The sequence below is a fragment of the Aulostomus chinensis genome, chromosome 16, assembly GCF_037954235.1.
Source record: "Aulostomus chinensis isolate RoL2024-O1b breed Wild chromosome 16, RoL_Achi_v1.0, whole genome shotgun sequence".
NCBI lineage: Eukaryota > Metazoa > Chordata > Actinopteri > Syngnathiformes > Aulostomidae > Aulostomus > Aulostomus chinensis.
In genome coordinates this window covers 26343592-26370416 of record NC_141335.1, presented here as the reverse complement: position 1 = coordinate 26370416, position 26825 = coordinate 26343592, and the positions used below count along the sequence as shown (strand labels likewise).

Below are 26825 nucleotides of genomic sequence, written 5' to 3'. Positions count from 1 at the left end.
TGATGGTTGGATGGATGGATGGATGAATGGATGGACGGTTGGATGGATGGACGGTTGGATGGATGGATGGTTGGATGGATGGTTGAATGGTTGGATGGACGGTTGGATGGATGGATGGATGGATGGACGGATGGTTGGATGGATGGTTGGATGGATGGTTAGATGGTTGGATGGACGGTTGGATGGATGGATGGACGGATGGTTGGATGGATGGATGGTTGGATGGATGGTTCGATGGTTGGATGGATGGATGGACGGTTGGATGGTTGGATGGACGGTTGGATGGATGGATGGACGGTTGGATGGACGGTTGGATGGATGGATGGACGGTTGGATGGATGGATGGACGGTTGGATGGATGTTGGATGATAATTATAATATTAATAATACACAATGTTTTGTTTTGCTTCACAGCAACTGAGTAAAGGAGAATCTATACGTTACACAAACGTTGATTAATGTCTGTTTTCCTCGATAAATGAAATGAGAATTGAAGATGATAATGAATACATTTCAGTTGCACTACCAATACTCTACATCAGACATTGTGTTGTTGTGCTCTAAATGTGCATTACATCTTAACGTGTGTGTTTAAAAGTAACATTTATGTCTCCAAAAGCAAGAGTTAACAATTAAGAGAAAGTAGCAGCTCCTCAGGCAGGTTCAACGGCGACGGCCCCGTCGGGACGCAGCACGGCGGTGACAGATTTGTGTGGGTGTTTACTTTGTCAAAGCCAACACTGACATTATCTGATGGGATGGTTTTTCTTGCCCGTCCAAGAACTTGAATGATGAAATGGGATTGCTGTGCTCCTATTTTAGTTAAAACAAGCACAATTTTGACAGTCACCGCTTGACGAGGCCCAACCTGGCCCGGGACGTGAGGGGCCTCCTCAACACAGGCAGCCAGACGCTGTCTCGACCAAACACCTCTTTCACACTGAGTTAACCAAAGCTGTTTTGTCCTGGAAGGCAGAGTCCAGCAGAAATCTCATTGCTTGTTTTAGATTCATCTGTCTGGCCAGCGCTGATGGCTACAGTCCATCTGGGAATCCAGTCAGGCTCGGACTCACACACCTGACAGTCGCTAAGAATGGACACAAACCGACACTCCTTCCAAAATCAATTCTGTTTTTTTCACAGGTAATGTCCAAAAATGCTGTCGAGACCAATAAATCAATGCTGGTGCAGAGGAACGTATAAAAAGAAATTGATGAGGGACATTTGTAGGGCAGGCACAAATAAAGTGCTGGCCAATAATAAAAGAAAAACAGTGTTCCATAATTTTCACTGTGAGAAAGTGTGGCCTCGGGGCAGAGAAGCCATACCGATGTTTGCTCAGTGGCTTTGTGCCCATAAATGTAACCCATATAGAGGCTCAGCAGCTCCACCACATGCTAACAGAATTGAAACTAAAAGCACATCCACATCCTCACGTGGTGCTGGGGAGGACAGAAAACCAAGACTTACAGCCAGCAACTCAGAGAAGCACAAGATTTACAGAGCTGCTCTGGAAAAGATAAGTGAGCCTCCTTCAGAGACGCTAAAAGCAGCACTACAGACAGATGAGCACCACTGAAGGTGTGTTTTTGACAGATATTTTACAGTGAACCAGTAGACAGAAGTCTGCTTTATTTGTGGTCGTGTTTTAGTTGATGTTATCTCGCCGTTTTAGCTGACAAAACATTAAAACACGTCTTTAGTCACACGTATTAATTAGCGACCACGAGCTGGACCGCCAACCTCGGTTCAGTTCTAAAGTCGCATTTGAGTTGATCAGAACATGAATGCAGATTAAGAAGATTTTGCCTGATTCTTAAAATGTTCTTGACAAGTTCATTCTTAAACACGTTAGTCTGGACAGGAAACACGTGACCAATGTTGTTAGTTCCTTAGCCATCTTCAGGTCGGGCCGGGACGCACCAGGTCTGTCCGTGATGCGCGACATTGTGCCCTGTGACTAGCAGCAGCTAATCAGTCCTGCCCCAGCAGGATGTTGTGTGCTGTGGACGGACACGGTGGGTTTCAGGGGTAAAGCAAACAGAGATGTTCTATGTTACGGTCCAGCCAGCAGAGGGCGCTTGGACGCAGGGAAACGTGACCCATGGGTTATTTCCTCCACGAGTAGTTGCTGTTGCACCGAGGTGCTGCTTGAATGTCAGAAATCTTCATTTTAGCCATGAATCATCAACTAAACAAAGCTGCATTTCACCGCAGTTCTTTTTTTTTTGCACCGCTACATCTCATCTCAGTCTTGATGTACCTTTAATTGATGAACTCCAACGTCATGGTTGTGATATGGTTCTGTCCCAGACAGGCTGTGGCGTTACTGGGTTTGATATAACCCCCGCTAAGCTCACTATTAGCTGACTGTGAGCGCTCCACTCCTCCTCTCAAGAAATTCATGTGTTTTTGTGTTCCTGCTTGCCCACTTTGTCAAAATATCTCCTGGCTCAATATCCAGATTGTCAAATACGTTAGTGGATGGCTGGCTGAGCTCGGTGAGACCCGGGGGAACATTTCTGATGTAATTTAATCACAGTGTTACCTCAGCAAGTGCAAGCAATAGATAAGTAACAGGAAAATGCAGCTCAAGGAGGCTAACGAGCCCGTTATCATCACTGGCTTCTTCATTACATTTATTTATCCACAATTGCAGATGTGATTTCACTGTCAATCCAAGTGAGTGGATAAAAGTTCTTCTCCACGAGTGTCACAGCTGAAGCTAACTTCTGCAAGATCTTTCCATTTCTGTACATGAACTTCTATTTAACCTCATTCCCTCCATCAGCCACAGCTTGTCTGTCAGCAGGATTACACAAAGGCTACGAGGCCAATTCTCATTGTGCTTGGTGGAGGGGCGGAGCCTGGGCGAAGGACGAATCCAGATATAAATTCTATTTCAGTTGTCAATGCTGACCTCAGCTGTTAACTCAGGAACAGATCTAAACGTATGTCCCCGCTCCTTTAGCGTGTAGCCTCTTGTGTTGCTGTGTCAGACCCCAGTGCGGTTGTGCTCTCGTCTCTGCTATCAACTCTTTGGGTTGTTGAAAATGTTTGGTGTTGTGACGAAACGTCACAGGTGTTCTGACAACCTACTCTGACGGTACTACGTTCATGCTCTGCATCCCTGGAGCCTCTGTGGCAGACGTGTGCACTTTACTAAACGGACTCAGTCTAGGAACCAAGATACGGAACGATGATATCGAACGGAACCCTGAATCAGACTGTAGAGTGTAAGCATTGCCTCCCGCCGGTGGGGGTGAATGTAACAGCAAGTAGAGGGTGTGATTCATCTCATGGAACGTTGTGATGTTAATTACACTTTAGAGCTGCAACATTCCAAAAAATCCGAAGAGAAAGTGGAGGACAGAAAGGCAATAAGCGAAGTTACTGCGTTAGTATGGAAATAAATTCAGACTTTATCGCTCATCTCGAGCCACTCGGAAAACTGTCAACACTGCATCTCTTGACACAAGAACAATATTTACAAAATCCTTTGGTTTTTCCTGGAATTCCATATGTGTACATTCATTCTGCCAAATGGCAAAGTACTCTCACGCTCTCCTCTAAATCCTTCTCCTTCGCCCCCTTCCTCTAAATTGTCGCCTCTTATCAGAGAAGAAAGCTGCAATTATTGCACTTCAGTAACTGTTGAGACAACATCACAACAGTGGAGCTTTGGACACCGCTGAGCTGCTGCTCAGGCAAGATGCTCTCCTCATGGACAGCTCCAGAGGACCTGCTACATGAGAGGACTGGAGGGTTCAGGCGCTAACGCACCCCAGGGTGCACGTGTGTGAGTAAATGGTAAATGGACTCAATTTTATATAGCGCTTTTCTACCTTAGCGGCACTCCAAGCTCTTAACAGTGTCGTCTCATTCACCCGTTCACACACACACTCACACACTGATGGTGGAGCTGCCATGCAAGGCGCCAACCTACTCATCAGGAGCAATTATGGGTTCAGTATCTTGCTCAAGGACACTTGGACATGGTCACCGGGGTCGAGGATCGAACCAGCGACCCTTCGGTTGCTAGACGGCCATTCTACCCCACACATGCCGTGTGTGTGTGTGTGCACGCGCGGGCGTGTACCCAGGGAGCAGGTCCAGGTGCTGATGCCTACAGAACCCTGAGACGCCCTCAGCTCTGCTCAGCAGCCGTGCAGCTGCAGGAACTGGAACGTCAGACGCATCTCCAGATGATCATCTTGTCAGAGTGCAGGACTCCTTTTTTTCCAGGTCTCAAACAATCAAATACATTATAATTTGTGTTGCAGAGTTTGATTTAAAAAGCTAATTCATGTTTCATGCCATCCATAATGTGAAAAACCTTAACATTCGTCCTTAATTATGTTTGAATGATAGAAAAGCACATTTATCTAGATACACTTTGCTATCATAAAAATTGGCTTCATTAATAAACTGCTATTGCTAATAGTTTCCCAATTAAGCTGCATCAAATCAATTATGGAACTACTCAGGTTGGCTGCTCATGTAAATAATGACATGTAATTTTACTGCACATATTAATCAGGTCAAAGTAGCAGGACCAAACTTTGCAGCACATTACCTCTAATGCACAAGTTCAACAGAAAATAAACAATTTATGGCATCTGGACATGAGTGAGAAATTACGACAGCGCGTGACCCATGGCATGTTATTAAATCCTTATTTAGGAGGGGCAATATTTAATTAATGTGTTGTAATTCCATTTTCCCCCCAATTTTTCTATGGCACAACTGCCTCTGAATGCCTGATCCATTTGCAATGGTTTCCATGGATACAGTGAATGTTACAGATATTTGCTCTGAGGTACCAGTCAGCAGGGTTTGCATGTGAGGGTTGAAATTTCACACTTTTCAAACAAACTTCCGGTTTTCCGTTAAAATCAGGATTATTGCCCTTTCCTCAACATTCCAGTGGGACGAGATGAGACTCCCACCTATGACTGAAGGCTTAGTGTTTGATTTGGCTGTTGTCACCAACTCAGCACTGGTGTGTGAGAGCGCCCTGCCCTCGAAGAGCTGCTGGGTCGAGAGGGCGAAGCTGAGGCGAAATCTCAGCGCTGCTTTAAAGAATCCAAAATGTCAAATGTGCTCCCGTCCTTCTTACCATCCATTTCTCAAACAGACGCTGGAATACGCAGATTCAACAACCTTGAGTCAAATTATTTTACCAGTAAAGCAAAACTGATGAATGCATTTAGTCAAAATGCATTTCAGCGCACTATTTTTCCCTGCGTGGACCCAAAACAACGAGGGCCTTTGTGTAACGTTTGACTGCACTGCTAAAAACAAGGGCTTTTGTTTGTCCATTATTAATGTCATTATTAGCTGAGCCACAAGTATGACGGCCAAGTGGAAGCCTCCAGCCTTCATTCATCATCATGCATTAATGCGCTCCAGAGCAAAGCAGCGAGGAAGAAGGAAGGCCTTTGAAGAAAGTCACACTAACGTTGTTGACTCCTAGACAGAGTTCAAACAAGCTTTCTTTGTGAACACACTCCTCCAGTGTCTTGTGCTGCTCCTGCTCACTGCGGCCGCTGTGGGTGCAGAGCCGTGACGTCAAATCGTATTCTACCAGGATCCAAGCCGTATGGGAACAAACGAAAGGAGAAATATCACTGCATGACTACGACATGAACAATGAAGCAGCATGAGCACATCCTGTCAGCTCAAACAGAGCCACACACAACTGCAACCTGCTTCCCTCAAATTACTTATTTTCTTGACTTGGTTGTTTTTCCCATGTCTCACTGTCTGTCACCATATTATTACACGTGTGACACCACAAGTGAATGCACGTTTCACCATGTATGCACCGCATGTGAACGCAGTATTTATAGCAGGAACAAATGGAGCAGCAGCATCATGACAGACTGCAGGAAACATTAGAGACGGAAATCAAATTCAGATCTGATGAGCCTGAAAAATTACCATTCACCGCCATTTGTTCTATATTCATTAGATTCTTGGAAGACACACACACACACACACACACACACACACACACACACACACACAGCAGCTGTGGATCACATGACCTCTATTCATAGATGTATGTTTCAAAGAGGCCAAATCAAAGGTTTGTAAAACTGCTTCACACATAGAAATTGCTTATTAATGTTTCCTTTGGAAACAAAGGTGTCTTTGAGTGCATCAAATCAAAGACCAGGCTGATTACAGAAGTGAACACAGGATTTACATGGCAGCCGTTTCCCATTTCCATCAGACCCACAGAGGCAGGCACAACTCGGAGAGCATCGACCGGCAGTCCACGCTCCCCACACCATCGTATCCGTCAGAGTACACTCAAACAATCCTGGAAGAATTGTTTCAATGTCATAATTCCTGATGAAAGAATCAAAGAAGACATCATCTGCCAGTGTTGAATGAATAATTCATGGGTCTGCCCGCAGCTGAGAGGTTCTTCCTCCGCCCCGGTTCATTAACACCCTCCTGCCTGTCGTTGTCTCTGTTGCTGACAGACAAACAATCTTGGAAAAAACTGCAAGTTGAACTTAACTTTTTTCCCTTTTGTTCAGAAAATGACAAAACTGCTGCCTAGTCAAGCGTGGCTAACGAGTCCTCAGGTGTCACCTGCTATCCAGGCTCGCTGGTTTGGTTTCCTGAGTAGGTTGTTGAGGGTTCAAGGCAGTTGCTGCTAACAAACACAGAGAAGCAACACTTGACAAAGCATGATGTTTCTGATATGTAACATAGAACTCTCTATTCTCACGAGATTTTCATTTTTGAACATCTATCAATCAATCTCTTCACTTAATTAACACTGATCATCAAAGTCCATTAACTCCTTTTGCTGGACTGCAGAACGTATTTTAAGTAGGCGCTAAATTGTTGGGTTTTAACTGAAAACTGTCTGTGATTTACTTTGAAGTCTTGAGATTGCGTCCGTCTAGTTTGTCATTTTTAGAAAGTTACCACCTCCTGCGAAATCATTTTGAGTTCAGAGAGAGGAAACGAGTGATGTGCTCTCTAAAAACGCAATCAGCATCTTTGTTTTCATGTTTAATTTGTCTGTGGTCATTGTCGCTGTGTCTTCGTACAAAAACTGGAATATGAAGCACTGAGGATGAAAAGAATCCAAAGCCCAACGGAGGGCTTTTACTGGAGAGCAGGTTTTGGAAGTCTGGACGAGCTGTGGTGCTACACTATTGATTCAGCAATCCAAAGCCGTCTCCCGAGCGCTCCTGATTTATCTGTCACATTTCATTATGACTCTTGTGCTCTGAAAGTCTTTTTCTTTCATACAATACTGCAGAGAGCATCTAACCATCTGATGTGTCCTCTCTGCTGGCTGAATGCTTTGGACTCGCCGCAGCAGATTTTCGCCGATTTGTTGTGAGTGTGATTTGCTCAGTTTACTGCACTGACCAACATCCCACTTACGCTGTACTTCAATTACACAGTATACTCTAAAACTCATAGATGTCATGTTCCTGCATTGTAGGTTGCTGCTGAATTAATGCTACAAAATTCAAGAAGCCTATATATTATACATAGGTCCTGGAATAGGTCTGAGCTGGTTGATCGTTTTAATCCACGAGACTCACATATTGAACGTGTCCAGGATCTGAAGAACCAGCAAACTTGTGTGTTTTACTGTCTAAGAAGCCTGACTGTTGTTCTTCTCTTATTTCCAACGAGGTAGAGAAACAGCGTCTGAATGCCCCTCACTGGATATTCAGTTTTCCATTGGCAAACCTGTGAGTCAGGTGTGGCTGTTAGCTCACAGTTTGTGCATTGGCCGTACGACCAGGTGGACGACACCTGTGGACGCAGCAGGTGGTAACAAAGGTAAATCTTTCAGAGCGCTAATGTGCAGCTAAATGCTGCTTTGGCTTGTGGGGTGTTTGATGTGTCCGTGGTTCTAGAGGCCATGGTGAGTCGATGCTTCCTGCTGTACGCAACGTCTCGTGCTGACTGTTCACGGTGCTGCTAACGTGGACAACATTGGAGCACATCACCAGGTCACTCAGGACAAAACGCCTCAATAGCTTCAGCACGCTAAGCTCCTCTCACAGTCAGTGTGTGTCCTGTCACTCACACAACTCCTACATCATGACTAAAGATTTATTTCTGTTAAACACTTTGAGCACAACCTTGGCCTCGACTTAATCTCAGCTTTTAGTCCCCTAAATACACGTTGTGCTGTGGGTGGGAGCTTTGAATATGAGAGCCTAAAATAACACAGTTTAAAAAGAAAAAAGCAGTCCCAAAGTGCAATTGGTTGACAGATCAGACCTGCATGCTGCAGGTGACCTAATGAAGAGGGAACGTTGCTCTTCTTTATGTGGCATTATGTAGTCGCAATTTACGAGAATCATCATACCCTCGTATCCTGATACACGGTGAAGAGCCCAAAATTGAATTTAAAGGAATTTTCTGTCTGCGTCTTCCTCAGAGCCAGACATGAAGATAGAGACACTCATCTCCTTTGTGCTGCACTAGAGAGCTGAGACCCAGGCTAGTTAGCTTAGCCCAATGGCTGGTAGTGGGTGGGAAGTGTTAGCATCAGCTAGCTCAGGTCCAGGCTAGTTAGCTTAGCCCAATGGCTGGTAGTGGGTGGGAAGTGTTAGCATCAGCTAGCTCAGGTCCAGGCAAGTTAGCTTAGCCCAATGGCTGGTAGTGGGTGGGAAGTGTTAGCATCAGCTAGCTCAGGTCCAGGCTAGTTAGCTTAGCCCAATGGCTGGTAGTGGGTGGGAAGTGTTAGCATCAGCTAGCTCAGGTCCAGGCTAGGTAGCTTAGCCCAATGGCTGGTAGTGGGTGGGAAGTGTTAGCATCAGCTAGCTCAGGTCCAGGATGCTGGTGTGTCCAGCAGGAATCCTCCTCCTCATCATCATCAGTAGCAGCAGTCGCTCTTCTAGTCCTCAACAAACCTTTGGTTCTGTTGACCCAAGTTCCAGTGGAGCTTTGGAGGTTCTGCGTCAAATCACTGCGCCCAGTCAGGAAAGTAGTTCCGGCTACGTGTCTGATTCTACCACTACAACGTCTCCTCATGTTAAACTGGTATTTCTTTTTTAAATATATTCACAACCCTTGCTATATTAATACAGGCAAACACACTCTTTTGGCGTCTACTTGGTGACATCAACGTCCCAAACCTGAGCTAGCTGATGCTAACACTTCCCACAAGCTGCAGTTCATTGTGCTAAGCTAACTAGCCTAGGTCTCAGCTCCCTTAAAGACCTCAATCTTCCTGTCCGTCTGTGATGACAAGGGACTTGATTCTGATGTCAGGGCAACTTTGAATGTGATTGATGTTTTCTTAAATAATTACACCAACTGTAAACTGACAAGAATGTGACGATCAGGTTATCAGAAACAAACCAGGCTTGTGTCAAACTGCTGAACCCGTCTCTAGTTTGCGTCAAAATATGGATTCACAGATAATAAATCGTTTGCTATTATGATCTTCCTCATATATTGTTGCTATCATAAGGGTCTTTTCCAGTGCAGAGATGAAAGTCTGGTGCAAGCGTGTTGGCAAGTGATCCTTTCTGAGTCTCATTCTACAGTGTGTTACGTAAGGCTTCGCCCTCCAGTGAGACGAGCCGAGTAACCACAATGCGCCGTGGAAACATGCAGCCGGTGCAGGCAAATGTCATCTGTCTTAGTCAGTGAAACATCCCACGATGACGGCTGTCAGCATCCGAGCTACAGTTGGGAAGAACCTTCTTCCAACTCTTAGATAGAAACTGCATGAGTGAGGTGAGACGATGGACTCACCTGACTAGCTATCTTTTAGGTTAATGGTTTGTCTAAATTCTGGTATATCTGGAGCTACGTCACAGAGCAGTGGATTTATTATTTTTTCAATCATTTTGGGCTTCGTCCACGGTGGAACTCCTCGTCCAATCAATGGCGCCCCTTGATGAATGCTTTAAGTAACTATGTTTGTTCAGTTCTTTGGGTTTGGTTGGGCCGATTATGAAATCTGCCATTTTACATCTGCAGAACATGGAACGCTCATCTGCAGCTCCCCTCATTCCTGTTGCCTGCACATCAAAGGCTTGTGGATGAAGATAATTCAAATATTAGTTCTTCATCCTCATTATTTCCTGTACAGACTTCTATCTCTCCTCTCTCTTGCGAGAGACACTGGTGATTCCTGGAAGCACAAATGTGAACCAGAAAATTTAAAAAAAACAAAAACCAGTGAAATTCAAGGGATTGGCGCTCAGGTCAGGAGGTCAGTCTGGGATTTCCTGATCTCACAAATCCGTCTAGATTTCCACTTGTTTTAAAGTTCTTTATTGCGCAATCAGTGATCAAGTGACAACATGCAGATTATTAAGGGGTATTCACGTCTGGCACATGACCCTGACTGAGTGGCTACCAGACTGAAGCCCAAACAGCGTTTAGTGGCCTTTTCGTAGCGTTATGCTAGATATCCGCTCTGCAAGCTTGTTCTCTCTGTCAAACATGAAAGATGAACATGTTAGCACAAGAACACAAATTAAGTAATTTGATATGAGAAGTTAAGTAGTGCTTGGTCTTGAGAATAAAAAAATCATCACAAGCACGGCCGTTCTCAGCTTCCGTAATGATAGCACCGAGGTTTTTGTTACGCCCTTCCAGCATTTTAACAGCAAATTCATATTTATTTACATATATTTTGGTCATATATTGATGAAAGACATTGGTATGTAAGTAGGACTGTTGTCCTAAATAATAATGTACCTCAAAAGCGTAAAAGAAACATGTATGGAGGTGCTGGAGGACAATTTTCCTGCAGAAGACCTGCCGGTGCGAGCCGGCGCCCCTGGAGGAAAGAAAACTGGATTTTTCCTCCACTTTACCACATAGTCAGTGTCTTTGAGTGACAGACTCATTTGCCAGGTTTTGTGGGTGGATGTTTATGCAAATTCCACTCCTCTGTGGGCTGAAATAGCCATCCAGTGACAGGCCAAAACTAACTGGGTTGAAATGCAGGAACATGTAAGTAAGAGGCTGAAAGCAGTGCATAATTTACATTAACATCTCTGGTGCCACACAACAGGGGCCGGATAACAGTTACCACATTAAACCAGCCCACGCAACAATATATCTTTTTAGCTTATTTTGAAAAATGACATGAAATGTTAGGAGACAGCTGTGCACAGCTCGGCTGGTCCTCTCTCAGGGCAAGGAGATAACACACTCGTGTTCTCAGCGGAAGAATAGAACGCAGGTCCATCACAGGGATCTGAAATGTGTCACATGAGAATCCTGATTGTTGGCTGATTTTCTTACAATCAGCTCAGCGCTCGTCTCTGCCACAAAGGTACCAACCCTTCATCTGACTGACTGGAACGGAGGCAGGTTCATGGTTCCCTCCCTCCACTGTCCTGAGGAAGCAGCAGGGATATTTGCTTTTTCACGGTAGGAAATCAGAAATGATGGTTGGTAGTGAATAATGCAGAGGATGGCAATAATACAGCTCGTCTGTATACCAAGAAGATTAGACAGTCTTCTTCATCTACCGAGACTCATTATGTATGTTTGTATTCATGTAGAAATCTTTTTGAAGTCAAAGGAAACAACAGCACCACAGTGGCTTCCTTTCATTCGCCAGGTCATTTATCTTTAACTCATAAATTGCAAAATGGAGGCTGAACACTGTGATGTCAAAACGAGATGTGCGATTACAAATGGAGATGTTCTTCTGTTATTCAATGGAACGAACACACACACACGCACACACACACACACACACACACACACACACAGTGTTTTACCTATTTGTTACAAATTGCATTACACCAGTCAGTCGAATGCCTGGACATAATCTCACTATTCAAGACCTTTAATACATTCACTTCTGTTAGTATGAGACCCACAGTGCAGCCATTTAGATTTAAAAGACTTTTAATATAAAATTATGCAAACGAGTATCAGTGTTAAAATAGCTGGGCCTCAGTTCGGCTTCTCCAGTGATGCCGGCGGCCTGGCGGGTCGCGCTGCTCTGCCCTGCTTCTCGTCAGTCGCAACTCTGAACGGGAGAATGTGTGGCATTTCAAGAAGAATTGATGAGTAGTGGTGGGAGTCGTGCGGCACACAAATCTGTCACTGTTTGGAATTCATAAGAAGAAAGGTGCAAACTGGTGGGGGTGCGCATGCTAACAGAGCACACGCACGCTGCCGTCCCGCTTACGTGGGATTTTACTGATGAACCACTCGAGTTTGGAGGTGTGGCTGCTTCACATCAGGCCATGAATTACAGAAGCCATGAGTGTGGTTATGATCCCTGCTGCACAACGACATTATCACAGGCAAGCGTAGGGTTCTCAGACGTTTGATGACAGTTGTGTCCATTACTGTTACATTAGGAAGGGAGACTTCACGACAGCAGATTCAAATTAAGAAATGTGGGTTTCCACAGGAAGAGAAAGCACAAATTAGTTGAAAAAAAAACACAAATGAATGGTTGGAAATTGAAATATGTTATGAATGAATTCTTTTAAATTTGGAATGTATGCTATCAAATCAATTAAAGCTGTTATTTTGATGTATTTCTTGTCGTGTTCCTCTCAAGATGTCTGACACGCTTAAATCCCGCCCAGCCTCCCTTCTTTACAGTACATCGTGTCTGCAGTCCAGCTCTGACAACACTTCCGCGCGGGCATGCAGTATCTTGCAGTACTGAGAGTGTGTAGTTGGAAGTTCTCACTCTGACTCCAGTCGTCATGCTGCTGAAACGAAGCCTCAAGACTGAGATCACTACGCCATGTCAAATGAACAACAGCCCTCCCAGACGAGCCTCCACTCAGGCCAGGTTCCTCCTCCAGACAACGGGAGCAAGGAGGGAACGAGCCTGAAGAGAATACAAGAATTCTTGGGACCTGTGCTGCACCTGCATGATAATCCAAATCAGCAGGTCATGATTTCTGCTGCATCAGCAGAGTTTATTGCAACAATAAACGAGACGACTCTCTTCTGAGGTTCTCCACTATTCCACAGTCTGAACGAGTTGTGCGGCCGACAAGCAGGATCATATCCCGGCTCATGAGAACAAGAACTCCCTGTTTATCCATAACCTCACATGACTTATTAAAGAGTAAATATACAACGATTTAATCTGGGATATTCAGAAGTGGCCAGGAAACACAACATCATGACAACTTTCATTTGGATTTGCTGAACTGAGACTGAAGCACCCAAATGACGCCGAGCCCATTTTCAGATAAACTGATGGAATTCAGGCAAAGCGCAGAAATGGAGCGAAGTTTGGCAGGAAATCCTGCCTCCATGTTGGCATGAAGCTAACAGGGAAGAGGGCGATGAGAGCCTTAAAGCAATTATCAGATAGTGCTATTTTATGATGTTGTACGTAACTGCGCACGTTTGTTCTCTTAATGCTTTAACTTGACGTGCAAAATAAAAACTGCTCCAGACCTGATGTGGTGGACCATATACTTTATTGTGTCATAAATTTGTAATGGTTGGAAAACGGTGACTTTTGTGGCTCCAGAGAGGCCATTTGCATCCACGTGTGACAGTGCGAGTGGCTTAAGCAGAATTTTAAACATGACAAGAGCTTTTTTCTCCCTGGTTTTATATCGCTGTGTGAAATGACTTCGCAGTCACCTCAGAGCCTCATGAATCTTTACACCCACAAACAGAAGCCTGAGCCGTCTGAAGAGTACACACGATTCTCCTGAGCCCGATCAGAAACGTGAGCTTATATCTTTAAGCAAGGAATCCCAGTCCTACAGATGCTGCAGTCATTTTGGATGGAATGTTTGACCTTATTTCTTCAGTTTGTCGTACGTTTCACAGCCCTAATTAGATACGGCGTTAAACCCGCCGCCGTCCCTGATTACAAGGCAAATCTTAATATGCATTTAATGGAAAAAGAAAATGGCTCACGCTGTCACGATGGGTCTTCATGGTCTCACAGTCTAACAGGCTTACTTGTGATGACCTTCACTAACAACTTTCCTCAGCGCCTCCATCCCAGCTGAGATGCATCCGAAGGGGAAGTCAGAGCTCAGACGTCGCAGTCAGAAGATCAGGTGAGAAATACAAATCCATCACGGCAGCGTTTGATTTATGTCCTAAAAAGTAGAATCACTGAAACCATGATTGTTCGTGGGAAGTGGGACAAAGCATATATATGATATTCTCTGTAGCTGAAGACAAATAATGCATGTGTAAAACAAACAGATCCTGTGCTGTTGAGCTGAGCTCTCTCCTTCACTGAATTGGAACTAAAATGGCCTCCAAGTGTACTGAACAATGGGGGTGAGCATAATGCAGTGTGACTACTGAGTGACTTGACTGGGATCCAAAGTGAATAAAAGGCCTCACTATGTAAGGCGGCGAGGCTGAGCTGCTGCAGCGCTCAGGACTTTGGCGGGTGACAGTGCATTAGAACATTCATTTGCCAATAAAATCCTATTGCCATCTTTCACATGGCGCACGGTCGGAGGCGTCACACAGCGCCAGTATCTGCAGCTGCACAAATACATCTCTGCATCTCATCTCATATACAGTACATATCACATGTGACCTGCGATGTCACGTTACTCCTCCAATAGAATCTATTCCCTTCTTGGCTTTCTAATCCTCCCTGTTAAACAAGGAAATCTAATCTGAACTCCACACATTGCAAATAATCTCAAATTATTATTCAGAAGCTTTTTCTTTCAAGTGGAAAACAGAGAATCGGGACACAAACTGCTGATGTCATAACCATTTCTAACCCACTTCTTGAACCAACAGTGGATTTGGAGGCCCACTTTGTGGACTCATTAAATATTTATTTGAATATTTTACATCCTTAGATTCACTTCTTTGTAGCATTGTCATATTTGAAGCAACTTATAAAACGCTCATTTCCACAAGAACCGTTGTTGTCGTCTATTTCGCCATCGCCCAATAAGTCGGGGACAATGCGGATATTGGAGGTGGACGTATGCATGTGACAGCATCAGAAAAATGTTGAGATAGTGAAGCTCATATTGTTTTGTTTTGGAGATGAAAAAGTCACCGTCATATTCTCATATTCTGTGGAGCAGATTGAGATGATCGTCACAGTTCCGCACTCCAGAGGGAGATCCATCACGACAAGAACATTGCTCTGTGAGGCCTCAGTAACACTGAGCACACTGGAGGACATGCAACAGTGCACATTCCCCTCAGACCGTCACACTTCCTGACCCTGATCCTCCAAAACTAGACAGAGAAGAAGAGTCCAGGACACACGAGCATGGCGAGCCACACAATAAGACTCCACCTCATGATGTGTTTATTTCCTGCCTGCTGCAATTTGGGAAGGATGTGAACAGCACAGGCAGAGCACACGAGGCATCTGCATCGGGTGTGACGGGGGGAGCACAAACCGCTGAACGCCTCCCAACGCACTTCATTCACCTTTGATAAATGCACCAGGATAAAAGCTGCCCGACGGATCCAACTTTAATCTCAATGACCTGCCTTTCTCAGATCAGGCGGTCAAACAGGAAGGTGCGAAATGAGTTCAAGTCTGACTGAGCATCAAAATGCCATTTTGACTTCATCCTGGTGGTGCAGAGGCTCCTGCCTGCGCCGGTTTGATACAGACGCCAACAAGGACCACACAAGCACCATTTTAACGGCGTTTTCAATGAAAATGAGACCAAAAATTGAACACTCTCTCTATTATCACTAATCATGTCAGAACAAGGACTTTTATACACAGAGTGGCTCTCAGCCACGGTGCAGATGGTCTCTTTAAATGACCTACAACTGGATGATGACATGTAGACTCCTGTGATTTGACTGGAGATTTGGGGAGAAAAATGTATTTTTGGTCTTTAATTTAAACTGACAATAGTAAAATAAAATGATGTGAGTGTTCTCTCCAGCGCCCCCTAGAGGTCAAAGACTTGTTCTCATTTCCTGTTTCTACTCAGCTGTAACGCATCGTATTCTACAGACTGAAGTAGACATCTTTGTGCGATGCAGATCCAGCACACATCACACCACTGTCATTTCAACGGGTTTTTCCAATTAAAGTAAAAAAAAAAATCTAAAACAAAACAAAAATCCCCTACAATCAAAAATCATACTGCAATAAGAGTATCCGTCAAATTCAAGGAAAAGCTCTGCAGCCCTGAGCAGGCCTCCACCAGCTCCGCCCACCTGTCACTGGTCGTCTTCCTTCAGTTAACCTGGAGAGTGAGGAAGCCCAGTGGACGCCATCACTCGTTCACCTGCTTCACGTGAGGGACGCAGGAGAGAAACCGCACGAACGCTTGTGAAAAGAGAGAGAGAGAGAGAGAGAGAGAGAGGGAGAGAGGGAGAGAGAGAGAGGGAGAGAGGGAGAGAGAGAGAGGGAGAGCTCGTCTCTCTGTAACTGCCACTGCACCACTGTGCTGCCTCCTTTTACAACTTTTATGCATGAAATGGGAGAATGTGATAAAAATAAAGCCACATAAATGAGTCATCTGAGCAGCACCTCTGTTTAGCATTTCATTGTGTCAGTCTGATTTTCCAAATGCCAGCACATCAAGGAATGAGGTCTGCCTTTTGTCTGCATAATCACCTTAAATATGTACGAGACTTAACCTTTCAAATGTGATCCTGTGCGAGTGTGAAACAGTGGCGGGGCACTGCAGTGGCGTGGCTGGAGTATACAACCTCCAGCCCCACGCTGCTTTGATGTGCTGCGGAGCGACTGAGGAGATCAAAGACCAGCCATTCTATCAAACAGAGCGCTTGTCGACTGTTTGTAATGCTTTCCTCTTCATCAAGAACACCCACTCTGTCACTGTGATGTCATCAGAGACGGTGCTCTTTTAAAAGCCAGTGGTGATCTCCGCGTTATCCAGATGAAAACGGATTTATTCAAACCTCCCATCAACCAACACTATAAATAGAAGCTGCTGGAAAATCTTCTGAGAGAAAAAAATAAGCTGTGCTCTTAAGCTGTTATTAACATGCTGATAGAAAAATGTCAAATGTTATTTTTGAGCAGGGAATTTCAGAGCAAATAAGCAAAATGTTTCCTCTTAATGTTGTGATTGATGATGGAATATATTAAATAAGACAATTACTGGACTAAAAATAAACTCTGTTTTTGGTGCTCATGCTACTGCTTTGCTGTACCGCATCAGAAAATCGACAGATTTTGTTAAAGGCCAGGGTGCTCGGCATGAATGGTGAGGGAATTCAGAGCAACTTAGCATGGGGAGGCGGTGTTTGTGCTCCAGAGCCTGCAGCAGCACCGAGTCCACCGAGCAGCCCAACCACAGCAACAAAAGAAGCTCACATGTTCTTTTTGATTAGAAAACCGCCACCTGTTTTCCAGGTTGTGATTATTGCAGCTGTTATTTTAGTGCCACAAGGGAGCTCGCGCCGTAACGGTGGTGCTATTACCCCCCCCCCCCCATGGTTGACTCATTCTTTTTGCTTCAGTGTGCCGTGATGAATGTCTCTCCTTTATGTCTCTCGCTCCTCACCTCTGAAATATGTTGCATATTTTGACGTGTTTTTCTTCCCATCTGTTACACTGCAATCATCTTCCTATAATGCAAACAGCTACACAGACGTGTTACCCCCCCCCCCCCGACTGCCTGGCGTCACTCCTGAAATCATTATGACCTCATAACTCCCAGCCGTTCGTTAACGAGGGTCTGTTCAGACCTGGGGATGCCGGTGTGCACGTGTTTACACTCTCACAGTCGAGCTGAGATGAAGAATTTTAGTTGTGACGTGTTAGTTTCTGATTCTCCCTGACAACGCTCAGCGACACGCAACGACGTCAACACCCCGTCGATGTTCCTCCTGCAGACCAAGACTGTGACGTGTGCTGACGCCAGCATGGACCAACCAACAACCTGTCAATCACCTCACTGTACACATCAGAGCATTGATCCACGCTGTGCTTCAGCTCTGCTGCGTTGCTGACACTCGTCTGCTGATACCACACCCCTTCTTGAATTGTGACATCATCACTGTGTTTCAGAGTCTGCAGTAAACCAGACAGAGTTTCTAATTTAAAGATCAACAAGTAAACACAGTGCCATGCAAACTAAATCTCTCCCAACAATTAAAGGGTGTTTGGGCCAGAAGCTACGGGTGGAACCTGGACCCGCACCACCTTTTCTATCTTCGAACTTTGAATGAGGTCAACACCGGCACTCGACTCCGATATTCTCGATCAGATATTCCCTCTCGACCGCAAACACATCTATAAGCTGAGATACATCAGATCCTAGTCCACCTCAAACCCTGTTTCCTTGCTCCACTCTGCCTGAATCAGGCCCGCTGGCTCAAACTGAGCCACGATGCTCTCCTGTCAGTGTCATGACTCACTCTGGATACGCCCACTTCTCAGCCATCCAATCAAATACCTCCCAATGTTATTTCCCAGCTTTTGATCCTGTTTCCCCCAGACGTCCCTCATGTTATTGCAGCTAAACTCTCCAAATGCAGCTGGACTTGGTGTTTATCTTCATGTTGCATTGCTCTATGGCAACACTGGATCAGTAGCATCGCTGCGTCGGGAAACAGCTCTGAAAATACGAGAAGCTTTGGAATCTGACGCCACATCTGATAATGACTCCTGCATTTTCTGTAGATCTGACAACAGTTCCAGTTTTAGCTTGAATGTAATTCACGAATCTGAAGTGTTGCAGGTCATCAGCAGCTGCTGCTGCATCCATGAAGCCGTCGCTCCAGAGGACTCGTCTTTGTATGGATGACACTCACATGGATGTATAACACACACACAGATTCATCCCTGGAACTGCAGCCATTTTAACTCTGTGCTGATGTGTACAAAAACAGCCATTTTAAATTCACAGCATCGAAAGTGCAGTTCGAGTTCAGTCCAACCAAATGAAAGACCCCCTTTCCAGTGGTCTGTGCTGGTGTGGTCTTTACTACGCCCAACTCCTCTGGCAGCTTTGACGTTGACACATTTGCGAGCCAACGACAATCTAAAGATCTATGTGTGCTCTTTGTTTCATGGGCCATCACACTTCAAACATGCAATAAGGGCAGAGAAGGAGTGACAGACGTGCACAAATCTCTAGAATACGTAAGTCTAGATCTTCTTGGCACCGAGGAGGAAGGAGACAGGATACTCACCTTCTTTAGGAGGCCGTTTCACTTCGGCGCTCAGATTGCAGACCTGCCCGGCTTGTAGTTGGGGCGACAAGCAGCCCTCCGTTTGTGGGTTTAAGGGTAAAACCACGTTGTTGAGCATGAGCATACTCTCAGATTCTCCATCGCCCAAATGCTGAGGACAAGTGCACTTGGTGTACACGGTTCCACATGTCTCAACCGTCCCCTTCTCTAGTTTCAGGCAGTTTTCCAGCCATGTACAAAGCACTTGACACCCAAACTGGCTGGGGCTGGCCTTGTTCAGCACCAAAAACTCCACTATGGACTTCTCCTCTTCGTCCAGCTTCTGAGGCGTCAATCCATTGTAGTCATAAGGGAAAACTCTCCGCAGCTGAACAAAATTCTTGTCATACAGCAAAAATACATAAATATTCTTTGAATCACACAGGTACACTATAGACTCGTTGACTTTCAGCAACGCGTTGATCTTTTCGTGCGAGTAATGATCAAACTGATAAGCAAGCAAAGAATATTCAGAGCAGCTCAGGTCTCGCTTGTATAGCTTCAGGTAGATGCTGTATTTGGTAGGATCTGGGTTCTCCAGCGTCCATGTACAGTTTGTGTAGTTCTTGGGGAACATTTCAGTCACAGAGTAGGATCCATAGATGACCCCCTTGACCAGTGTAGAACACCAATAATCTTGGGCACCAGTTAATCCAAACATAACCAGAAGATAGGTGGAAAATATATAAATCAACAGGTTTCGAACAGCCTTCATCCTATGTCATTTGGCCTGCGGGGAGAAATGAGGAGAATTACACAAAGGGCTGTGTAGGCAGGGGACAGTGGAGGCATGAGAGATGATCAATCAAGTCTGACTGATGCGCTTCACACATTTCTTATCACGTCCTACCATGAAAATGGAGAAACAGCCACATTAACCCCAGCAGCATGTCTTTTCCTCCTCCTGCCTCCTCCAGTGCTTGTGCAAACATTGCCACCTTGTGGTTGTTCGACTCATTATTATTTATTTATTTATTTATCAAATTTCTTTTTTGAAGGGTGGGGGTGATAATGTGAGTCATTTAGACATTATTAATTGGCTCGTACGTGGCGTGGCACAACGCCTGCAGATATTCACATTCGGAATATCTGACATCAAACACTGCCGCGGTATCCAAGTCCTCACGTGCTTGGGGGGGGGGGGGGGGGGCTCCGTTTTTCGCAGGATGTTTTCATCTCGTCTGCTGCCCCGCAAGACACGAAGATCACCCGAGAAATCACGGACCAGAAATGAGACCGAACCCCGGATTCAGGGCTGGACTTGTTTGACAGCGCAGTTTGATAAAGAACCAGTACGTGTGTGTGTGTGTGTGTGTGTGTGTGTGTGTGTGTGCGCGCGCGCTGCCTTTGTGTTTCGCTTTGTGCGCGCGCCTGTTTGTGTGTGGGAGAAACAGAGAGGGGGAGGGAGGAAGGGGGGGGCAATGCGATGTCCTGATTGCTTTAATCCTACAGGCAATGCAGCTGTGAGCGGTGTCACAGCAGAGCCTGCGCGTGCGTGCTTGCGCGTGTGTCTCTAACTGTGCGTGCATGTGCGTGTAGGCGGACAAATTCCAAGGCTGGAGATGCAGAGCAAAAAAAGAAAGAGAAAGAGAGAAAGAAAGAAAGAAAGAAAGAAGCTGCCGTCATCTCAACTTCCCTCCTCAGACGATCAACCTGTGCGCCACGCGCGTCAGACGCGTTACATAACCGCATGTGCATCAGTTCGAGAGAAGCAGATGAATCCATAGATCCCCCCCCCCCCCAAAAAAAAGACAGGGATCAGTATTCTGGAGGCAGAACTCGCTCCTCAGGCGGTTTCGCTGCCGCGCGGCTCCTAAGGGCGACCCGGTCCGGACGCAGACGCTCGTCTCACTCCCGCCACTTTACGCTGGTTTGCGTTCGTAAAGAGCCCTTAGAACCGTCTGTTAAAGCCCCCCGGACTGACGTGAGAACAGGCGCGAGCTCCGCAGCCGCCGCGGCGGGGGGCAGGACGGGGATCGAACAGGCGACCAAACTTTAACTGACAGACACATGAAACGAGCTTCTCCCCGGCGGCTCCATGCAGCAGCTCACCGGGAGGGGGGCGGCGGGTCTTACCTTACACCGCGGAGCTATGGCTATTTTCCCAACATAGTACTTGACCACATCCTTGGTGAGCAGCTCGTGCAGCCGTCGCAGGCGCCTCGTCCGCGTGCTGGAGGTCCGGAGCAACAAGACGGTTCAGAGGCTGCTGGTGAGACGCGTCACACTCCCGTCCGTCCGCTCACATCCCCCGGTCCTCTTCTGGGTTTTTCCCATCAAAACGAAGCGCAACAACACACACACACATACACGCACGCGCACACGTACAGACACACGCACACACACACGCGCGCGAGAGAGAGCCACCGAAAAAAAGAGAGAGTGAAACGGGCAGAAAGCGCGAGAGCGATTCTTGGAGTGATGAGCAGGAGAGCGCAGTTCTTACAGTGTTACCATCAATCCACCGGCACGCCGCCCCCTCCACCTCAAGGCAAAAAACACGGGGAGCACACACACGCACACACACATCAAAAAGCAGGTCCGCGGTGGGTGGACGTGAGATGTCGGGGCCGTGAGTTCCAGCAGACGGAGGAGAGACGCGCTGGACTCGCTGCTCGCGCGGCTCCGGCAGCAGGCTGCAATATCACGTCACACTCCGTCCGGCGCACAGATAAAGCACGTACGTACTCTTCTCACTGCTGCTGCTGCTGCTGCGTCTGCCACCACCACCACTTCTTCCATGCCCTCCTCCTCCTCCTCCTCCCCTTCTTTTTTTCTAACGCAGCCTCCCTGTACTCCGGTCTAAGGGTTCCCCCCTGAACTGGACCCTCTCACTCGCCGCGGCTCACTTTGCTGCAGCAGCATCTAAAAAAACAGGAGTAAATTGTGGATCTTTATTTCGTTTTCTTCTCAGTGGGAAGTGGAGTGCGGGAGGTTAAAGTGAGACCAGAACGCAGGACCTGCAGCGGGTTCGGTTCTTCCTGTGGTTCCGGGCTGAACCCTGCAGCTGCTCCATCAAGTTCAGCGGGGCCCGGGAAGTTGGCCCGGGCAGCTCAGCTCTCAGTGCTGCTCTGAACGGTTCGTTTCTCTTTTGTGTCAAACCCTCACAGGTAAGGACACTGATGTCCCCCTCCGCCGTCCGTCAGCAGCCGCCCTGCAGGAGGACGCAGCCCCAGCGGCTCTGCAGCAGTCGTCGATGCCCATTGGCTGGACTCACGGGAGGAACGGGAGCGTAACGGACGGGAGATGAAGAGATCCTCGGTCATCTGACACCCGCCGGCTTCCTCCCACCCTGGATGGGCTGTGCCTTCTTTCTTCAGACAGGTGGGTCATTTTTTATTAGGCACACATAAAGCGCGGGCTCCATAGCCCAACAAGCTTCATGCATTTAAAGAAGTTAATGAATGAGAAATTAATGTGCTTGACCTTCACACATATTGGAGCCCACTTCATTTGCATATGTAGAAAGATGTGCATATTGAGTGAGGGAGACTGGCTCGTCGGCGAGGTTATTGTTCCCCGAATGATTTCACTTTCTGCCTCTTTTTGGGGAGGGTCAGCTGCTCCCATGGTTCCGCTGTGCAGAGTAAACTCATTAGCGTCTTGCAGGCCTTGACTGAACGTTCCAGATGCTGCATGGAGAGTCGGCAGCAACTTTCAGTGTGGAGTTTTCAGCCACAGCAACCTAACGGGTCCATGTCCCCAACATCATGTAGCATGCAGCGTTTACAACACTCTCCTCCGCTGCCAAACTTATAAAGGAGACTGGAGGCGCAGAGCACAGTTGGTCACTCTGGCCTGCGACTGCGGCAGCTTTCTAGAAGCCAGTGGAACACCGGGGCTCCAGCCAGCCCATTTTCAACGGCCATATTGAAGTGTTGGCTCAGTAGACAAAGAGGTGGAGGAAATTCCCACAAAGACTTATCGAAGGAGTATCTCTCCACTAAATCACGAGGAGGCCAGTTGCCAAAGTTTCAGGACGGATGCCATCACGCTCCCCTGAAGGACACTTCCAGCCTGGTCAGTGTGGAGGAAACTCACGCTAATCGTAGGAAAGGCTCCAACATGAAACCAAATAAGAAAGACAGGTTCCTGCTTGAGTGGTGGGCACTAAGGACAATGTGCTGTAGCCTATTAAAGATTTATCCCCCCAGTGGTTTTAAAGAGGGAAAAATAATAAACATGAATTGCATCACGTGGTCTGTTGTGTTTGTGTAATTCCCCAAAGCTTCAAATCCAAAATCTGTGCACAAACAGCCTTTTAAATGTACTGGATATCTAAATATTGCATTCAGTCACAGAGCACACACAGCAGGTCAATCCACCCAACCAGACGCTGGAAAATACTTGTTATACTTTCTCCTTTAATAGTTGCAGAATCTGTCATACTATTCTGTCAACTCAAGCATCCGTTTGAGCGTGCAGTTTTTGAATTATTCATGGCCTCGCTTATAGAACAGCCCTATTATCACCTGCTCCTGTTTGTGTGTGCCACTGAGCCTGCATGTGCACACGGCTGCACACACGGATAGCAAACAGACAAACGGAGCATCTGTGTGATATCAGGGCTGCTTTATTGCATTCCCGCCCATTAAAATACCTCCCACAATAAACAGCAGCCTATTGAAATAAACCACCCTTTATGAATCGTTATGACGGCTTTGAGAAAAAATGAACTCTCACTGAGAAATGAGGAGTGTTGTGTTTTTGTGTAGCGCATCCAGGTGAACACACACTGGCGTAACCCTCCAGACACCAGTGAGTCCATTCAGACTTCCAGCCCCGCACCAGCAAGTCCACGTGTTGCATTTGTCTGAACACCGTGATAATGGGCTCCTCCCTGGAGGGTTCTCAGGTGACTTGCAGGAAAACCAAATGAGGATGCCTGAAAGGATGGCTTTTCTCCTGGGAGTCCAATTTGTCGTCCATGTTGCTCCGGAATAAATTATCACACCATTTGTCAAGAAATAAATTGTACATTTCTATTCACAGATGTCAGTTCTGGCAGTATTTTTATAGCCCACCGTGCTACTTTTTTCACCAGCAAATTGTCATGCAGAAGTGGTGTGTTGTAGTAGCACATAAGCAAGTGTGCTCAAGGGTGTCACCCTGCAGTCGCACCTCTAAAAATGGCAATGTCACCCCGTCTGTCAGCTCACTACGGCACCCATCTCAACAGCAGTTGAACGGATTTCCAGGTAACATTGTGTGGCATTCCTGATCCTCACACGATGGATCCCACTAACTTTGGTTATCCTTACTATGAAATGATATTTGCATTTGCAGACAAATTCCAGACAATCATGGCTGCCTAAAGACAAACCATAATCTCTTTACTTGTCCTTTATCATCCATTCAAAACGTAAATTCATCCAGCGCTTTAGATGAGGATCAAGTACCTGAAAACTGACATCTCCATCCATGTCTAGTGCTAACGAGCTAATGGCTGCAAGCTAACCTGCCTGTTAAACGACTTGTGAACATGCTAACATGCAGCATGTAAGCATGTGAATTCACAGCCGTTTCCGCTGGTGAATGGCCCTGCTTTTAGCATATAAAAATAAAACATACACACCTCTGATCGCTTATAGGAACAGTGCCACAAGCACATAAGGTGTGTTTGTAGTCCAACTGGAAGTGGTCATCTCCTGGTGCCTCCACCAACAGGAAGTGGTCATCTCCTGGTGCCTCCACCAACAGGAAGTGGTCATCTCCTGGTGCCTCCACCAACAAGAAGTGGTCATCTCCTGGTGCCTCCACCAACAGGAAGTAGTCATGTCAGGGATGAGGTATGTTTGTAGTCCCAACAGGAAGTGGTCATCTCCTGGCTCCTCCCCCAGCAGCCAATAGGATCGCTCCATGTGATTGTGGTGATTGAATCAGTAAATCAGCTCTGGTGAACAAAAGTTGATGATCTTCCAGGTTCAGTTCATCAAGATCATCTTCACTAATGAACCCTCTGATGATGCTGGAAGCCTGGATGCTACGGTTAGCAGTGCTAAGCTAACGTTATGTTAGCACATGGTAGACTCACCAAGAACAAATTCTTGTTTACAAAGGCGGGAGGCTCCTGTAGGAATAATAGAACAAAGGCTCCAACAGACCAAACAGAACAGAAATGTACAATCACTCTCACAACAGCAGGGTAAATAGGAGGAGTCCGTGAACACATCTGTTGAGTTCAAGTCCTCCATCACGCTCATCAACCGTCTGCATGATGGATTCATGCTGGTGGTGATGTTCTTCATGCGCATGGTTCACCATGGCATGGCTCTGTTCCATCATTACACTAATGATGTACCACTCTATTAACAAATTAAAGTGTGGGCACTTTCCTTGCATCCCGTCAAGGGCTGTTTTCCCATTTTTCTTCATATTTAATTAAAAACTGCTACAGAAATTGCCGAGTGCTGTGGCTGAGACGAGGTTAAGTGCTGAGGGCAGTTCTTGCACTTCTTGTATGGCAATCATAAACACCTCCAGCCAGCACAAAGGGAAGTGTATGTTAACTGTGTGTGATAATCAATGTCTGTCAAAAAGATGCATAGTCGAGGCTCTTTGAACACACACTGTACCTGCAATCGATGCTTCTCAACGACATGGCAAGTGTGGAATATGAGCTTTTTGACTCCGGCACACTTGATCAATTAGCTCATCAATATCTGCACATTATTTAGCCTGTTGTTTGCACTGGAAGCCCAAACAGAATTTAAATTAATTTCATAAAGTTTCTTTCAAATCAAAATGCAAATACATGAATAAATGTTTCGCATCAGGAACGTGGAAAATGCTAACATATGTATTTGCATTTGCTACCATATTTCTTCAGTCTGAGTGCCTTGGAAGAAAAGAGTGACTTCAAAAGTATTGTAGAGATTTGTCAGTCTTAAAAATCCTTTTGCTTTTGTGGATCTGTTTAAATGCTTGTTTCATTGTCAATGAAACATGAAATGACCCTGAAAAATGAAAACATGAATGCACTCCAAAGGAAACTACATTTCAATTGCATCCAGACTCTGTCCAGCTCCTCGTGCTCCTTCAACAGTAAACTCAAACGCTGAGTGACCTTGCTTGATTAATGAGGTGAATGTTGATGTCCTGACACACTGCACTTGCATGCCCTCCCCTCCACCACACAGGCCCAGTCTTGAAGCGTCCCACGCAGAGCCATTAGGCCAAGGTTCCGCCTCCAAGCTGCATCCACTCTAAATGGAGCTGTGACTGACCCTGCAGCATCTTCACAGTGATCAGGGAGATCTGAAAGTCAGCCAGTGCTCAGATGCCTTGCTGGGGCGAGAGGAGCTCATTTATCCACTGCAGTGGCTTCCGTTCACCCTTCTGTTAAAACAGCGCCTATCACCCGTGAGCCTGGTCACTGATGCCCCAGAGATGACCGCAGACCTGCGTCCAGGTTAACACTTTGCCGGAGTCGGACTGCAGCCTGCTGGTAGTTTAAAGGGCTCAGTCCAATAACCAACGCTGTCTGATGCACCTGATTCCTGCTGGACGCCCCTCTGTTTGAGGGTGGCTCTTCTGTTTCAGTCATTTTAATGACTAAGTCTCATGCTTCCATGACATCTCGCGTACTTATTTGACTTACTTTTTTCTTTATCATGTTCCTTTCTTTACTTATTTGAGCGATAATTTATTTGAGGGTAGCTGGTCTGTTGTGTTGCTGAATATAGACGTTAAATTACTAA

The 26825-nt window shown here is 46.1% G+C and overlaps 1 protein-coding gene and 1 long non-coding RNA gene across 9 annotated transcripts in view; one reads left to right on the top strand and one right to left on the bottom strand.

The window, feature by feature from the left end:
• Positions 1-21831, bottom strand: part of adgrb3 (adhesion G protein-coupled receptor B3) — a 126479-nt gene extending 104648 nt beyond the window's left edge. For 5 of the 8 annotated variants that reach the window (XM_086181109.1, XM_086181112.1, XM_086181111.1 and 2 more), the window contains exons 1-2: positions 21202-21830; positions 19087-19855 (exon numbers count right to left, since the gene is read on the bottom strand). In XM_086181109.1, coding sequence (XP_086037235.1) covers positions 19087-19840 — 754 coding nt within the window. In that variant the 5' untranslated portion in view covers positions 19841-19855; positions 21202-21830. Of the gene's footprint in view, positions 1-19086; positions 19856-21201 lie in introns of all 8 variants that reach the window. The other 3 variants (XM_086181113.1, XM_086181115.1, XM_086181110.1) reach the window with 2 other exon arrangements.
• LOC147248012 (uncharacterized) lies at positions 1568-7729 on the top strand. Its single transcript, XR_015109574.1, has 3 exons — positions 1568-1581; positions 7289-7368; positions 7675-7729. It is a non-coding gene; the product is annotated as an uncharacterized LOC147248012 (long non-coding RNA).
• Positions 21832-26825: the final 4994 nt, after the last annotated feature.